This window comes from Halichoerus grypus, chromosome 3 (assembly GCF_964656455.1).
Source record: "Halichoerus grypus chromosome 3, mHalGry1.hap1.1, whole genome shotgun sequence".
NCBI lineage: Eukaryota > Metazoa > Chordata > Mammalia > Carnivora > Phocidae > Halichoerus > Halichoerus grypus.
In genome coordinates, this window is record NC_135714.1 from 36,475,111 (window position 1) to 36,492,909 (window position 17,799).

The 17,799-nt window shown below is 36.9% G+C and overlaps 1 protein-coding gene across 2 annotated transcripts in view; it reads right to left on the reverse strand.

Moving 5' to 3' along the window:
* The window catches only part of KCTD8 (potassium channel tetramerization domain containing 8), a 229,934-nt gene that overhangs the window by 182,772 nt on the left and 29,363 nt on the right, over nt 1-17,799 (reverse strand). The window contains exon 2 of one of the 2 annotated variants that reach the window (XM_078068563.1): nt 1,724-1,775. The exons of the other annotated variant lie outside the window; for it this stretch is intronic. Within the exon in view, the coding sequence (XP_077924689.1) occupies nt 1,747-1,775 (29 nt within the window). The 3' untranslated portion in view covers nt 1,724-1,746. The remainder of the gene's footprint in view (nt 1-1,723; nt 1,776-17,799) is intronic. 2 annotated transcript variants of the gene reach the window in all.

The window sequence follows — 17,799 nt, forward strand, 5'->3', positions numbered from 1 at the left end:
CATAATGAAAAGGGACAATGGCATATATGCTGTGACCCACAAATGTGGCATCTTCCAAGATGGCTGTACAAAGTAACAAGTGTTACATGATAGTTTCTGGCATCAAACATGTTTAGGGAACTTAAGGTGGGTTCAACAGACTTTACCCAGGACTTCCAAGTGACTTTAACATCCCAAGGGTCACTAGGTCTCCAAGAACAGTGAATAAAATGTAGAATAATATTCAGTATATCCCACAATTATTTGATAACACATTCCATTTTTCTTAGAGCACCCTAAAAAGAGTATTTCTTGGAAGAAATTTGGAGAAACACTTACTTATAAAAAGTACAATAATTGTTTTCATATAATCATTAGTTGTGACATCCTTGGATACAAAGCTAAGAACCTAATGTCAAAAAACACAATTTACAAAAATCTATGTTCTTCCAAATGTGGTACACATGGTGTTATGGGTTGAATTGTGTCCCCCAAATAAGATACATTGCAATTCTAACCCCTAGGACTTCAGAATACTAATTTATTTGGCAACAGGGTTGTTACCAATGTAATTAGATAAGATGAAGTCATAGTGGAGTAGGGTACGCTTTAATTCTGATATGACTAGTATCCTTATAAGAAGAGGACAGAAGAAGAGGACAGGAAGAATGTCATGTGAAGACACACAGACACACAGGAGAAATGCCATGTGATGACCCAGGCAGAGATTAAAGTGCTGCCATTGCAAGCCAAGGAAAGCCACGGGCTGACAACCAGAATCAAATAGGAAAAGGCAAGGAAAGAGTCTACTCAAGAGCCTCAGAGAGGGAGAACGGCCCTCCAGGTACCTTGATTTCAGACTTCCCCAGAAATCTAAGAGAACAAATTTCTGTTGTTTTAAGCTACCCAATCTGTAGTACTTTGTTACAACAGCCTAGGAAACTAACATTCATGAGTTACCATAGACAAAATTTTGATACTTTGAACATGGGATAAAATCTAGAATATTTGGAGTAAAGCATCTAGAACACCTAGAAACTCAATTTTCTTACCTGGAAAATGGGGCTACCAGCTCATACCTTACAAAATTATGATAGTGACTAACTGGGATATGGGAAGCAAGCAACACATTCCTATATTAGCTACTTCATTCTATCAATATTATCTCTCCAGCCACCAGCCTTGAGTTACCTCATAAAGCTCCAAAGTTATTTTAGTGAAGAAAGAATAGATATTATAAATAGGTTCCCAACTTATAATATAATTTCTCAGACACAGTATCCATAAAATATTATGCATTAGCTTAATGGCTCAGAAGAGTTAGTACAACCTCTAAAAGCAATACATCTACTAGAAGACAGTATGGAGCCATATATCTTCGAAAATTAGCCTTCTGTGAAAGGGATTCCTACAAAATCTGCATCTTTGATTAACTTGGTAGGCAGACCTTGGCCTAAGATTACAAATTTTAAGAGTATTTAATTGGATAAAATAGTCTTCAAGTATATAATGGAATGCAAAAGAAAGCACTTACTATCTTGACATTCAAAATACAATTTAAAATTAATGTTATTTTTCTAGCCATATTTTCAATTAGCTAAATTATCTAATATGATGTAAAGCTCTTTGCCTAAGACTTCATGTAGATAATTTTTACTTATTCAAAGGGCTTGTCCAAAGCACATACACACACACAAAAATACTTCTTTTCTTTCTTCTGAGCCCTTTCTCCCAGTTTTCTTACCTTGTCACGATCATGCTTCCCTGCTATTGCAATTTATTCATGAGTTCAGGACCTATAAAATGAATAGATAATGCAATAAAATATTGCCTACATGCCATCTAGAAGTCACTCCTGGGTCAAAGATGCTTATTCTGCCCTTATATTTTGCTCTTTAATACAGTATCCTATAATAACAGTACCTATCATATCTCATCAGGTCAATGCAAACACATTGCAAACACATCGGAACACCCTCAAAAAGGAAGATTTATTGTATAATTTACCTAAATAGACAGTGAAAAGCATGAGTACATCTAAATGAGGAGTCAGATTGAAGTACTTGCTAAAATTTAAGAAACTCAGATATGTGCTACAGTAATAAGTAACTGAATTAGTATCCTTAGAAAATGAGCGATTCCATGCAAGTGAATTCCCCAGGTAAATGAAACTTGCAACTTTAAAAGGTAAACTTTAGAAAAGAAATTCTCATTCCTACAGATGGAAATCTTTGAAATATATGACCTCATCTTCTGATTTCTAGTCGGTAAGTAAAAGAAGTACTTGAACTTCAATATAACGTTAACCTATAAGGTTATAACCACATAAGGAATAAGATGAGTTATTAAAGAAATCTGCCTAAAGGACTAGATTTCTCCCAAATCAATGCTTAAAGAGCAGTCTGGAAATCTAATTATAGCATTGTTAAATGTGAAAAATGTCATTATACAATCAGTAGTATTGCCACGCCCACAGAAAGACTAGGTAGTTGTGGTAGACAGAATAATGCTTCTGGCAAAACATCCACCCTCTGATCCCCAGAACTTGTGAACATGTTACCTGACACACAAAAGAGATTGTACAAATGTGATTAAGTTAAGAATCTTGATGGGGGGATGGGTGAGGTAGATAACCAAGCATTATCAAGGCAGGCCCGGTGCAATAACAAGGATCATTATAAGTGAAAGAAAGTGGCCAGGGAATCGGACAGAGAGACAGAGAGGCAAAGACAGAGAAAGAGACAGAGACTGGTTTGCAATGTTACTCTGCTGGCTTTGAAGATGGGAGGGGACCGGGAACCAAGGAATACAGGCAGCTTCTAGAAGCTGGAAAAGCCAGGAAACAGATTGTCTCCTAGAGCCTTCAGAAGAAAACACAGCCCTGCCAACACCTAGACTGCAGCCCAGTGAGATCTATTCAGACTTCTGACCTCTAGAACTGTGAGATGTACATTGTTTTAAGCCTCTAAGTTTGAGGTAATTTGTTAGAACTGTAATAGGAAGCTAGTATGGTGGTCTTCATAGAATACTGAAAAAAAGAACAGTGAAAAAGAGCAAAAGATTGGGAAGATTTTTTACTCAGGATGACCAAAGGAAAGAGACCCTGAAGTACACTAGTTATTAGAAAGGTGTACTCTTCTTGGTCGGGAGGTCTTGTTGGGCTTTTAGGAAACTTGAATAAAAAATTCCACAAGACAATGTAATTACCTCTGATTTGCTTCTGTGCTCACTGTGCAAACAGCTAATGACTGAATTCTCTAGGATACAAACTAGGAGAAAAAAGTGCTCTGGTTGGTGAATTGTAATTACAAATAGCATTGTCTCCACTATCAATGAGCCCAAAGTAGGAGGTATCCCCTGATCCTGATGAGTCCATTTTAAAAGACACGGACAAACTGAGTGTCTGGCCTGTCACGGTTGAGGATTAGATGGATGGCCACTCTTTCTGAGGTCTCAGGGCCCTGCCATGATCCCTTTGTAACACCTTTATTTCACTCCCTTTTATTTTGACACTTCCTTGAATAGATACATTGTAAATTGTTTAAAATATTTTAAAACTGATTCAGGGGCATTATCACAGTAACATAAAGATAGCAAATATATTTTAAGGGCTACGGGGTGCCTGGGTGGCTCAGTCGTTAAGCGTCTGCCTTCGGCTCAGGTCATGATCCCAGGGTCCTGGGATCAAGCCCCGCATCGGGCTCCCTGCTCAGCGGGAAGCCTGCTTCTCCCTCTCCCACTAGCCCTGCTTGTGTTCCCTCTCTCGCTATCTCTCTCTGTCAAATAAATAAATAAAATCTTTAAAAAAAATGGGGGGGGGGGCTTGTTAGGTACCAGGCACTACACTATTAACTTTAACAATCATAAATGTCTTTTAGTCTTCAAAATAATTTCTGAGGCATCGCACAGGTGAAGAAATGATACTTAGAGCAGTTAAGTAACTTATCTAAGATCACACAATTAATAGTGAGCCAGAAATTGAATCCCCATCTGTCTGAACTACAAAGCCCCAAGCTCTGAACAATGATCACTGTAATACAGTGATGTTGTTGGGGGTCACTTCTGGTTTTTCACTCACACAGCAAATTGACCCTGAGAGCTAGATTTCTGAAATTCATTTATGGTGTCTTTATCAGTTTTTCCAATCTTGTTATCAGAATTTAACTTATAGCTCCCACAGAAATTAGGAAACAAAGCTTATTAAAAAGTATGTCCAAATTAGAGTTCATAGACTATTACTCTCTAGGAGAGCACTTTACATCAGCCTTGAAAATCATTTAAAAATAAAATAATACCATCTATCCTAGTAAATTAGTTACTCAGAAGAATTTGTCGCATTTATTTGTAATCATTGGTTGTATGTTTTTCTGGTTAAATTATAAACTACTTGACAGAAAGAACCATGTATTACTTGGGTTTGTATCCCTGTCCAAGGCAAATCCTTAAGAAAAATCTCTTCCAAGAGACCTGAAAAAAAACACCAACAGCATAAAAGTTGGATAAAACTCTCCTTTTTTGTGGGAAGCTGGTGACCTTAGCAGACTATATAAACTGTATCTATTGTCCTAAACAAGCTGCCTTAAGGTCTGTGTGTCTTTTTCCAAAAAGTCAGGGTCCTGGGATCGAATTCAGTATTGGGCTCCCTGCTCATTGGGGAGCCTGCTTCTCCCTCTGCCTGCCATTCCCCTTCCCTGTGCTCTCTCTCTCTCTTTCTCACAAATAAATAAATAAATTCTTTAAAAAAAGAAAGAAAACACCAAATAGTCTCTATTTTCCTAGAAATTGCTTGCTCTTATGTTTAAAAAGATAAATTTTCTCTGAAGTGTCGCAGGTGAGTTAAAAAAATTATGTTTGAATGTCATCCAAAGACCCATAATTTCTACCCTCAGAAAAAGGAGTCAAAGCCTATCCCCTTACAAAAAGAGCCCCTAAGCCTATAAAGTATTTAACTTGTCTGCAAGGTAAGACATCACTTTTTAATCTCAGTCATTAAAAGAATAATGATAAACTGGAGCCTGGACCTATTGGAACAACTGAATAATTTCACCCTTAGGCAGAGGACCAGAAGAAGTTCTAATCAATTAACTTATGAATATTGCTTAAACTATTTGATCAGAAAATAAATGAATAGTAAAACCATTTTGTCTAGTCTGTGTCTCTTGATATCCTGAGATTTCTGTCTCATTGTGATTTTAAAAATTAAAGCACACTGTTTTCCAGAAAAGCCCATCACCCTGACTTGAGCAAATTCCAGACCTATCCAGAAATGATGGTTATTAGCTTTCAATACACATGTGATTTATTAAATGAGTGAACAAATAAATGAATGATGGAATGTAAATTGATAAAGTATGTGACATTAGAGAAAAGAAAATCAATCTGAAGTTGGCTTTGTAAAGGCTGTGTTTAACTTATCTTTAAAATTCAATTTGCTTAAATGAATATAAACCACTAGACCCAAGAATAGGAAAAGCTGATTACAAATGTTAATTAAAATATTTAATTTTGCTGGCCATGATGAGCTACATGAAAAAATATTATTCACACCCAGATAATTCTCAGAGAACTGCCAGACAAGAAAGAAGTTTAATTTTGTGGCAAATTTAGTTAAACATGCTCTTTGCCTATTCGGCCATGCCTATTTAGGTATAGTTTTGAATACATGTTATGAGATAAGTCATAATAGAAAGGCAAAATAAGTATGCAATTGTTAAGTATTTGTTTTCTAATCAAGAAGTTAAAATTAGTCTTATAACAGGCTTCCAGTTACGGAAAAAATAAGTCACAGGGATAAAAATACAGAATAGGAAATGTAGTCAGTGGTGTTGTAACAACATTACATGGTGACAAATGTCAGTTACACCTGTGGTGTGCACAGCAAAACATATAGACTTGTTGAATCACTATGTTGTACACCTGAAATTAACGTTAACATTGTGTGTCAACTCTACTTCAGTAAAAAAAATAAATAAAAACATACACACACACAAAACTAATCTTATTACTAGAAAATAATGTCAATGACACTAATTGGGTTCATCTAACAAAACTGATTTAAGTCACTGTGGTGTTCCAGGCACTGTGGAGGCTCTGGGTTTACAAAGAGTAAGGTATGTCCCGCTCCTCAGTAAACTCAGAGTCTAGCAGAACAGACAAGTTCAAACATATCTCGCCTAAACACACTCTGATGAATGCTATGATAGAGATCCTTTCCAATGACTGTGTGAGGACCATTAAGGAGTCACAGATTCTGCCTCATCATTGGAGGAAACTTGTATGTCTCCACAGAGCAGACCACCTAAGCATCTGGCTTTAAAGGATGGCAAAGCAAAGAGGGGACATTACATGAACAGAAGGCAGCGTGAGCAAGCAGAACAGTGAAACTAAATGGCAGCACTACAGAGGGTGAATAGACAGATATGGCTAGAACACAGGATTGGTAAAGGGCAGTAACTGGAAACAGGGCAAAAACTAAGCAAGAGCCAATGGTGGAACAGTTGAAATCTCTTCTGTGACAATCAAATGTGAACTGGAATACCATTCATTCATACATCTTTCTGACCAACTAGAACTTTTCACAGAGGTTTTAATATTTCTTGTTCTGTAATCTTATGGGTAAGCAAGGGGCCAGGTCAACGTCAACAGTCATGACGGAAGCCAGAAAGGATCAGAGGATTATTTTTGGAATCTATGGGAGAGGATTAAAGCTGTGGGTGAAAATAATGGAAAAGACACGAAAGAATCAAAACAGACCTTGCTGAACAACTGCAAGTGTATTACAGTGCTCAAGGCATGGTCCTTGGAATTAGACGTGACTTTGTTAGAATTCCAGCTCCCCACCTAGTAGTGTGAAACTTTGTGCAAATCATATTTAACCTCTTGGAGCCTCAGTCTCCTCATCTGTAAAATGGTAAAAACAAATTTTTACTGTGTATTTCCTAAGATTAATTAAGATAATACACAGCACATGAACACACAGAAAATGATCCTAAAAGAGTCGCTATTCCTATGTAATTTTGGATGCATACCCAGTTTCTTCACATGACAACCACCTTGCATATATCCAAATGTGGCTGTACTTAATAAAACTCAAATTATTTTATTATTCTTACTTTCAAATATTCTAATGAAATACATTCAAATACCCTTAACTAATCAAAAAATTGAATCAAGAATTCAAGGAAAATGATGGCAACTGTGGAAACATAATTTTAAATATTCTGAGTATCTATATAAAAACATAGAGTTAGTACATAGCAAAACTAAGAACGCATGGACAAAATTTACCAAAACTAGGTAACAAGATATTTTGCAAAGCCCCAAAGTAAAAGTGGGTGAGTTCAAAGCACTAACAGCCATATGACCTTCCTGGTATCATCACTGTATGGAAAAAACAAAGGGAAACAATGAAGCCACTGAGAACAAAAGAACTCCAAAGTAGCCACTAGGTACTCACTGAAAAGTGCCATGGGCCAGTTCTAAGAGCCATCACTGAATGGATGGCTTCTCCCCACTCCAATAGGGTCTCAAGATAAGGGCTGATAGAGCTAGAACAGTTTAATGGATGGGGCTTTTTTTCTTTTTTAAAAGATTTTATTTATTCATTTGAGAGATAGAGAGAGCCAGCTCACAAGAGCAGAGGGGAGGCTCAGAGGGAGAGGAAGAAGCAGACTCCTCCCCACTGAGCAGGGAGCCCCATGCAGGGTTCAATCCCAGAACCTCAAAATCATGACCTGAACCAAAGGCAGATGCTTAACTGACTGAGCCACCCAGGCACCCCTAATGCATGTGGCTTCTAAAAAGGGACCTTCCAAGCTGTCTTTTTGATACTGAGGAAAAACTGTTCGTAATGGAATCAAAATACAGCAGAGTAGAGGCAAAAGGGAGAAAGGAATAAGAAAGCCCAAGAAAAAAGTAGCCTTTGGGAACCACGCCAAGAAATCTCAGAAAACAAGGCACCATATTATTTCAATGCTACACAAAAACTACCGACTATTGGGAAATCTACCAAATCTACTCAGGTTCTTTAACAGATAAATCATAAGAGGGAGAAGAGGGAGGCGAAGAGGAATGAAGACTTTTGAGTATCACTTGGAGATACAGAGTTGAAAGAGCTTCACTCCCAACTTTAAACAAAATGTGATGGGTGTCTTAGTCCATCGGGCTGCTATAACAGAACACCATAGATTTGGCAGCTTATAAACATCAGAAATTTATTTCTCACAGTTGTAGAAGCTGGGAAATGCAAGATCAAGGCACCGGCAGATTCAGTGACTCGTGAGGAGGATCCACTTACTGGCTCAGAGGCAGCCATCTTTCACCTTGTCTTCACATGGGTGAAAGGTGTGAGGGAGCTCTCTGACACTAATCCCATCCAGGAGGGCTCCACTGCCATGACATAATCACCTCCCAAAGACCTCACCTCAAAATACCATTACATCAGACATTAGGATTTAATATATAAATTTTGAGGGGACACAAATATTCAGTCTACAGCAGTGAACAAACAGCAACTTGACAACTTGAACTTACTGAAGTCCTAGGTCACAGGGTAAGCAACTGACCCAAAATCTCAGAAGAGTCAGGTGCCTACAGGAAGAGATGAGCAGTGACTTAATTAACCAGGATACATCTGGACAATAGGAAGATGAGATAAAGGGTCAACAAGCTTTTTCTTCATAGGGCCAGACAGTAAATGCTTTCACCTTTGGAGGCCATACAGACTGGGTCATAACCACTCATCTATGTCAAAAACAGTCATAGCTAATAGGTAAATGAATGAGCATGGATGTGTCCCAATAGTTTATTCACAAAAAACACAGAGCAGGCCATTGTTTGCCACCCCTGACCTAGATGATGGATCAGTTGCTGGAGACGGAGTGTTCACCGGCAAGAGAGAGTAAAGTCCCTGAGAGCTGTAAACATAGACAGAGTTCACATCCTCTTCCAGCCTTCTCCCCCAGGCACTCAGAGAAAAGATCAGGAAAATCCTGAGGAAGTCTCCCTCGTGGAATAAAATAATAATTCCTAACAGAGCAATTCAGATAGTATTATTCGAGTTACAGGGAAGGATTATAAGACTGTCAGGAAGCTAATTAAAACCTGTCAGAAAATGAAGTCTCTAAAGGAACTACAATTAAACATTTAAAATAGAGTAGGGTTCATGGTCTTCAGTCCTTAGGATGGCACCTGTCCAGAAACAAAAATAAGCTGCTTTTTAGAAGGGGGGTAGGAGGGGGAAAAAAACGACTGACAGTGAATTTCCAACAAAAAGGCAAGGGACTTGTAGAATCTCTTCATGAAGGTGTTTTTAAAATTACCGTTTTCTTTATTCTTTTTTTGGTCATTTTATTATGTTTTGTTTGATTCAGATAACTGAGATAGCATAAGTGGGTTTCCCTGAAAGCAAAATGTTTCTTCATACCCTCTGGTTTTATGATATTTACTGATATATAGTATATGTTTCCTTCCAAGAAATAGAACAAATTTCTGAAGATAAGGCTTTGCAAAGAACCTACCCAAACAGTTCACAAAAGTCTCATCACAATATAAGCATGATAGGGGTATTGTATGACTCCCTATCACTTGCCTACCTTTTCTAATAGATAAAATCCTTGGAAATTTGGAAAAAAACATGCAACATCTGTTTCAGATGTTTCAATGTTTGATGCAACTACTATTGGGAGAAAGCCCAGAATCCTTATAGTATAGAAAAAAAAGTCACAATAGCCTGTTCATAATAATGTTTATGGTTTCCAATTTTAACTAGGGATCTCCTTTTTCTCTTTATTTAAACTATTCTACGCTTAAGAGCAATTACATAATCTGAGCGTGAGCGTGCGCATTAAGTAACTGCTCCTAAAATATATGCCATTCATTCTTATTTTTGTTACTTAGAAATATGTTTCTAAACGTCTATGCTAAATGTAATTCACAGCATTCTTTAGCATTGAAATAGAAATCTCAAACTTGACATTCACATCCTTAACTTAGAACGTCACTCACCCCTCCTTAGTTTTTCTATCTACTTATTAGCCATTTGGTGGCTAATTGATTAGACCCCTCTCACCAAGGGAACAATAAAAAGTACTAAATTTAAATCTATCGAATTTTGTTATTAGGAAGTCTCTCAATTTAGAAATTAAAATATTTATAATATGAAAATATTTTTCATTATTAATTGCTGGAGTGAATACCTTTGAGAAATATTTATTACAGTGATTTTCCATTTGGGTATGCAGGAGTAGGGGGAGGAGATAGAACCAACACCCTAGCCAAGAAAGAACATATATTAGAATTCCTTGGAGAGTACATATCGTTTAAAGGAGTTCTCTCCAAATTTGTATTGTGTGTTTTAAAAAAAAAAGAAAACCATATCACATTTGAAGTAGAGCTAATAAGTTTATTAATATATAAAAATTAAAACACAATACAACCCTGGATGCTTAGAACCCTGTTACATTGACAGAAATAGCAGAACTTGTAGAAGAAGGTGTTTTTAGGGTACAGTAGAATGAGACAGAAAGAAGAGGGTTTGGAGATGGGTCTGGCTAAGCTTCATCCCAACTGCCCTGCGGGTAGATGTTTTGACCCTGGATAGGAAGCTTAATCATGTTGAGCCTCAACTCTCACAGTAGTAGAATGAGAGGGACAATGTCCTCTTCATAGGGCAATTAGGAGATGATGAAATAATATAAAGGGCCTAAGACAGTACCAAGTACTTAGTTCATGTCCAGCAAATATCCCTTTCCATGTCCTCAGCCCACGGTGGTAGTGACGGCTGGTGTTATTGCTGGGGCTGTTGGTTTTGGCTAAGAAAGAGACTGGCTTACAACTCTATTTTACCAACCATAAATTTGATGGCTTCAGTTTTCAGGTAAATGTTAACACTGATCTAAGTATGTGAATCTCAACTAGGGTGATTTTGCTCCCCAGAAGACATTTGGCAATATCTGGGGACATTTTTGGTTGTTACATTTAGACCAGGGAGACAAAGAGGCTGTGCTACTGGAATCTATTGGGTAGAGGCTAGGAATGCTACTAAACATCCCACAGAGGTCAGCCCCCACAACAAAGAATTATTGTACCCAAAATGTCAATAGCACTGAAGTTGAGAAGCCCTGACCTAAATTAATAAAGTTGATACATTTATATTGTTTCTTTGGTGAGTATCTTTTACACAAAGCAGGGTGCATGCTTTTCTACTTTTTAGCAATTTTTGAAGTAAGCAATCACAACACTCTGAACACAAAATATTCCATTAGTAAAACAACTATGCTGTTAATTATTTTGTTAATAGTCAAGACATCAGTGAAAAAGAGCTTCTCTGCAGCTCATTAACTGACACAGCTGTGATTCCAGAGAATGTCTACAAGTCTGTCTGCTTAATAAAAAGTGACCCAATTCCTCTGTTAATTTAAACTGGAAAAAGTTCTTGAGAATGGTCCACAAGAGACAATGAACTTCATCTCCCTTTAAAGGCAAACACAGAATTCTAAAGACAAATGGAGAGTAAAAAGTTAGCTGAGAAAAAAAGCACATAATATATGTACCATGAGATATTGTTTACTTGAATCATCAATGATGAAGAAATATAAGTATTTTTAATCCCATTGAGCTATGAACACAAGGTGAGCTGCTTAAAAACATAATGGAAGAGTGCTGTAATCAGCAGATCCATATCCCTTCTATATATTCTGATATTTTATCCTAAAGAGAAGTTTAAGTCTTCAGCTATTTAATGAAGCTTCTGAATAAGCCTTGTGACTTGATTTAATAGTAAGCCTTGTGACTTGATTTAACTTACATATTTTCAGGTGCTGATGGTAAAAACAATATATAAATAATATCATAATTTCATACTGAACTATACCTAATAAAGTTGTACTGAGTAGGTAATTTATATAGACACATTTATATAGGCTTTTATCAGACACTATCCATCATTAACCCAAACAAATAGGTTCTTGATCTTATGCAATGAACACTGTCTACTCTTCAGGTCCACAGAGACACTGTTAACTAATATGGGTTGGCGCATCTTTTCTAAAGACATATCTATGGTCTTAAGGAGACACTCTTGGATCTCCCACCAACTCCCCCAACTGTTCCTCTGGTCCCCATCCAGTCTGGCCATGTACCTATGTCCGCCTCTCTGTATAGTAGCAGCTCCTGGAGTCTCACTTAATTGTTCTCACTCCCAGCCCAGCTTTCTCAGGGCTCTTTCTACTAAGTGACCCTGCTTTTCTACATTATTCACTAGACTCCTACATATACACACAACGTAAACAGCCATTCTCTCTTCTCTGTCAATTTTACCTCTGTGCTTATAAGCAAAAATTGTAGAGAAGCATGGGAAATGCAGAACAGAATAACATTTACAAAATGTTAAAGACCCCTAAATTCTGTTTAGAAAATATCAGCTGAAAGCAGTCCTGCTTGATATTATTGTATGAGGTTTTTCCCTCTATAATCAGTTCGTCCACCAAAAATAAGTTTAACATTTGCTTCCAACATTAACCTTGAAAAGCTAAACACATGTTTACATCATTTAAAATACCCCAAAAAGTCAACTCCAAAAGTTAACATGGAAATTATATACAGTTCTACTAATTTAATCATAAAGAATATCTACCAGTAATGTCGGTCATATTAAGAAACACTTCATTGTTATATAATTCCCATTATTAAGGACTGAATTGTGTCCCCCAAACTTAATATGATGAAGTCCTGACCTCCCATACCTCAGAATGTGACTATATTTAGAAACAGGATTTTTATAGTGGTAAAGTTTAATGAGATCATTAGGATAGGCCCGAAACTAATATGACTGGTGTCCTTATTAAAAGAGAATATTAGGATACAGACATACCAGAAGGACACAATCATCTGTGAGCCAAGAAGAGAGGCCTTAGAAGAAGCCAACCATACCAACACCTTGATCTTCTAGCCAGACTTCTAGCCTCCAGAACTGAAAATAAATTTCTATTGTTTAAACCACTCAGTCTGTGGTACTTTGTTATGGCAGTCCCAGCAAACCAATACTAAAATTTTGGGAAAAAAATTTTAAAGGGAGAAAAGTTCCCACGATTCATAGTCTATTTCCACTATTAACTGTGATTTACTCATGTTAGTCTATCTGCATCTGAAAAGACAAAAGGTAATAGAGCAGGCTAAAGTTAGTCAGCCAGTCTTCCACTTCTCTTGACCCTAAATATCATGTAACTATGCTGACATTAAATTAAGTCTGACAAAGCAGTTAGTTTTGCATTCATAAACAGAAGGACATATTTCATTTTGGCCTGGAAACAAAACGTTTTTTATTAATAAAAATGTAAGTACTAAGAGGCAGGAACTTAATCCTCAAGAGGACCTAGAACTATATTCTGCACACTGTCATTGCTTAATCAATAGCGGCTGCATGCTGAAAGAATCAATGAAGAGAAAATACTAGTGGCTTCCACTGATTCCTAACAAGATGGCAAACCAGCACAGGGTACTGCTTCTTACCTAAAAATCACCCTTAGGACAAAAGACAGAGATAATCATAGATCTAAGGAACCAATGTAAAAGCTATGAGAAAGCTGTTGTGGAATTATACCATGTGGCAGAGTGTGGGTAGGCACAGTACCTGAGGATTATTTTCAGAGAGACTCTGCTCTTGCCTCTCCTAAATGCTGCTTTGGAAGAGTCATTGTCTGTCCCACACCATTTGCCAGATAGGAATTAGCAGCAGCTGTTATCTATATCAAAGATATTTGATTCAAAAGCAATAAAAATCAGCAATCAATAAAAAGAAGAATTGAAAAAGGAAAACCAAGTAAAATACTACTAAATAACACACTTAAAAAGAAAAGAGAAATTATAAAAAAATTAAATGAAATAATGCATATCAACAAGTACAGGACACTTACAAAGTTCCATTTAAATGGAAATTTATTTTAAGTGCATTCATCAAGAAAGAAGATTGGAGAAAATGAGCCAATCACCAAACTTGGACAGTGGGAAAAAGAACAGAGCAAATCCAGAGAAACAAGGAGGAAGAAAATAATAAAAACACTAACAAAAATCAATAAATAGAGAACAAACCACAAAAAAAAAAAAATGAGGAAAAAAACGATTAAAAGCATAAAGGAGATTAGTAAGTAGAATCTAGCAATTCGTTTTGGGAGAGAGAGAGAAGGGAAAGGAAGAAAGAAAGGGAGGGAAAGGGGAGGAAGAGGAGAAGAGGGAGAGATGGAGGGGCAGAAGGGGAGAAGGAAGGGTGGAAGGGGAGAGGGAGGAAGGGAGGGGGCAGGGAGGAAAGGAGAAGGAGAGTGAGAGAGGGAGGAGGACAGGGAGAGAGGGAGGGAGGGAGGGAGGGAGAGAAGGAGGGAAGGAGAATATACAAATAAAAGACAGAAGTAAAAAATATAGACACAAAAGAATATTAAAATGATAATAAAAGAATATTATGAGCACCCATACGCTACTAAATTTGAAAATCTAGGCAAAACATATACTACTGGAAAGACACAAAATGTCAAATTAGTATGAAAGGAAATAGAAAACTTGAATGGATCAATAAGTATTAAAGAAATTTAAAGGGGCGCCTGGATGGCTCAGTCGTTAAGCATCTGCCTTCGACTCAGGTCATGGTCCCAGCATCCTGGGATCGAGCCCCGCATTGGGCTCCCTGCTGCGGGGGGCGGAGCCTGCTTCTCCCTCTCCCTCTCCCCCTGCTTGTATTCCCTCTCTCGCTGTGTCTCTCTCTGTCAAATAAATAAACAAAATCTTTAAAAATAAATAAATAAAGAAAGAAAGAAAGAAAGAAAGAAATAAAATAAAGAAATTAAAAAAACAAAGTCTCTTCCTCCCCAAAATTCTCTGGCCTTGCTGATTTGTAGGTGCATTCTACTGAACTATCAAGGAGCATATCAGTCTTACCTTTCAAGGAAAAGCAGAAAGAAAGCTGCCCCTTTTATAAGGCTAGTTGTAATCTTAATTCAAAAATTAGATAAACACAGTACAAAAAAGAATATTATAAGCCCATTCAATTACAAGTGTATGTGCAAATTCCAAAATAAAATATTAGCCAAATGAAAAGGTATTTAAAATAAAATTCAACATGATCAAGTAGGATTCACCCCAAAACTGTGAGGATATTTTAATACTAAAAAAGAAACTCCAATATAATTTATCATATCAATATACTAATAAAGAGAAAACATATAATTATTTCAAGAGATAAAGAAAAACAAATTGTAAAGAATTTAAACCTTATTTATGATTAAAAAAGAAATTCACTCCCTAGGAATAAAAGGAACAGGCTAAAGTTAGTGATGGTTATAAACTAACTACCTAAAGCAAACGTGCTTTAACACTACATTTAAGGGAAAAATTTTGCACACATTCCTTTTAAAATTAAGATAGGCATTCATACAAAACTGTATATTGAATTTCAGGTGACTTACAGAATTGCAGGTTGACAAAGAAACTGTAAGACTATGTATGTTCTAGATAGTACTATAAATCTTAACAACTGCTATAAAAAAAGACAAAGATATAAAAGTAAAAAGACTAAAAGGGAAAGAATAAAACTGTCCTTTAGATAATATGATGGTCTACAACAGAAAGAAATGATAGGATTAGACAAACTATGAAAGCAAAAGAATTTGATCAAATACAAGATCAGTTTACAAAAACCATGAATGTTTTTCTACATTAGAAACTACCAAATAACCAGCTACAAAATATAATGAGAAATAAAATACCTTTCATAATAAAAGAAAACCTACAAAGTAGGAATCAACTTAAGGAAGAATAGATAAAAGAACATTGGTCTGAATAAAACTAAGCAAATGGAACAAAACAGAGATGCAGAGACTCTCCAAAGCATAAAAAATAACAATATACAAGTAAGGTCATATCACAAATCAAGGTAATGAGTAAAGTGTTAGCATAAATTAAAGTGGAAAGAATAAATTTCTCTACAGTAATAAAGGATAAATTTCTGTGTAGTGGATAGAAAAATAAATAAAACGCAATCCTGGGGCACCTGAGTGGCTCAGTCGATTGGGTGTCCAGTCTGACTCTTGGTTTGGCTCAGGTCATGATCTTAGAGTTGTGAGATGGAGCCTCACATTGGGCTCCCCACTCAGCACAGAGTCTGCTTGAGATTCCTTCTCCCTACCTCTCTTCTGCTCCTCCTCCTCGCTCCCCCTCCCTCACTCTCATAAATAAATGAAGAAAATTAAAAAAAAAAACTAATAGCCAAAGTAATGGTGAAAAAGAAAACGAAAACTGGAGGCATCACAAATCTGGACTTACAAAGCTGTAATCATCAAGACAGTATGATAACTGGCACAAAACCAGACACACAGATCAATGGAACAGAATAGAGAACGCAGAAATGAACCCTCAACTCTATGGTCAACTAATTTTGACAAAGCAGGAAAGAATATCTAATGGAAAAAAGACAGTCTCTTCAACAAATGGTGTTGGGAAAATTGCACAGCAACATGCAGAAGAATGAAACTGGACCACTTTCTTACACCAGACCCAAAAATGAACTCAAAATGCATGAAAGACCTAAATGTGAAACAAGAATCCATCAAAATCCTAGAGGAGAACACAGGCAACAACCTCTTCAACTTTGGCCACAGCAACTTCTTGCTAGACACGTCTCCAGAGGCAAGGGAAACAAAGGCAAAAAATGAACTATTGGGACTTCATCAGGATAAAAAGCTTCTGCACAGCGAAGGAAACAGTCAAAAAAACTAAAAGGCAACCTGTGGAATGGGAGAAGATATTCGCAAATGACTTATCAGAGAAAGGACTAGTATCCAAAAACCTATAAAGAACTTATCCAACTCAACACCCAAAAAACAAATAATCCAGTTTCTTCCAAAGACATACAAATGGGTAACAAACACATGAAAAAATGCTCAACATCACTTGGCATCAGGGAAATACAAATCAAAACCACAATAAGATACCATCTCCGAGAAACAAACTGAGGGGGTGGAAGAATGGGTTAGCCCGGTGATGGGTATTAAGGAGGGCACGTATTGCATGGAGCACTGGGTGTTATACACAAACAATGAATCATGGAACACTACATCAAAAATTAATGATGTACTGTATGGTGACTAACATAACATAATAAAAATATAAAAAATAAATTAAAAAAGAATATATATTCATAAATAAAAAAAAGATACCACCTCACACCTGTCAGAATGGCTAAAATTAGCAACCCAGGGGGTGCCTGGGTGGCTCAGTCGTTAAGTGTCTGCCTTTGGCTCAGGTCATGATCCCAGGGTCCTGGGATCGAGCCCCACATCGGGCTCCCTGCTCTGCGGGAAGCCTGCTTCTCCCTCTCCCACTCCCCCTTCTTGTGTTCCCTCTCTCGCTGTCTCTCTCTGTCAAATAAATAAATAAAATCTTAAAAAAAAATTAAATAAATAAATAAATAATAAAAAAATAAAATTAGCAACCCAGGAAACCACAGATGTTGGCGAGGATGCAGAGAAAAGGAACCCTCTTACAATGCTGGTGAGAATGCAAGCTGGTGCAGCCACTCTAGAAAACAGTATGGAGGTTCCTCAAAAAGTTAAAAATAGAGTTACCCTACAACCCAGCGATTACACTACTATTTACCCAAAGGATACAAACATAATGATTTGAAGGGTCACATGCACCCCAGTGTTTATAGCAGCAATATCCACAACAGCCAAACTATGGAAAGAGATGTCCATTGACAGATGAATGGATAAAGATGATGTATATATATATACAATGGAGTATTACTCAGCCATCAAGAAGAATGAAATCTTACCA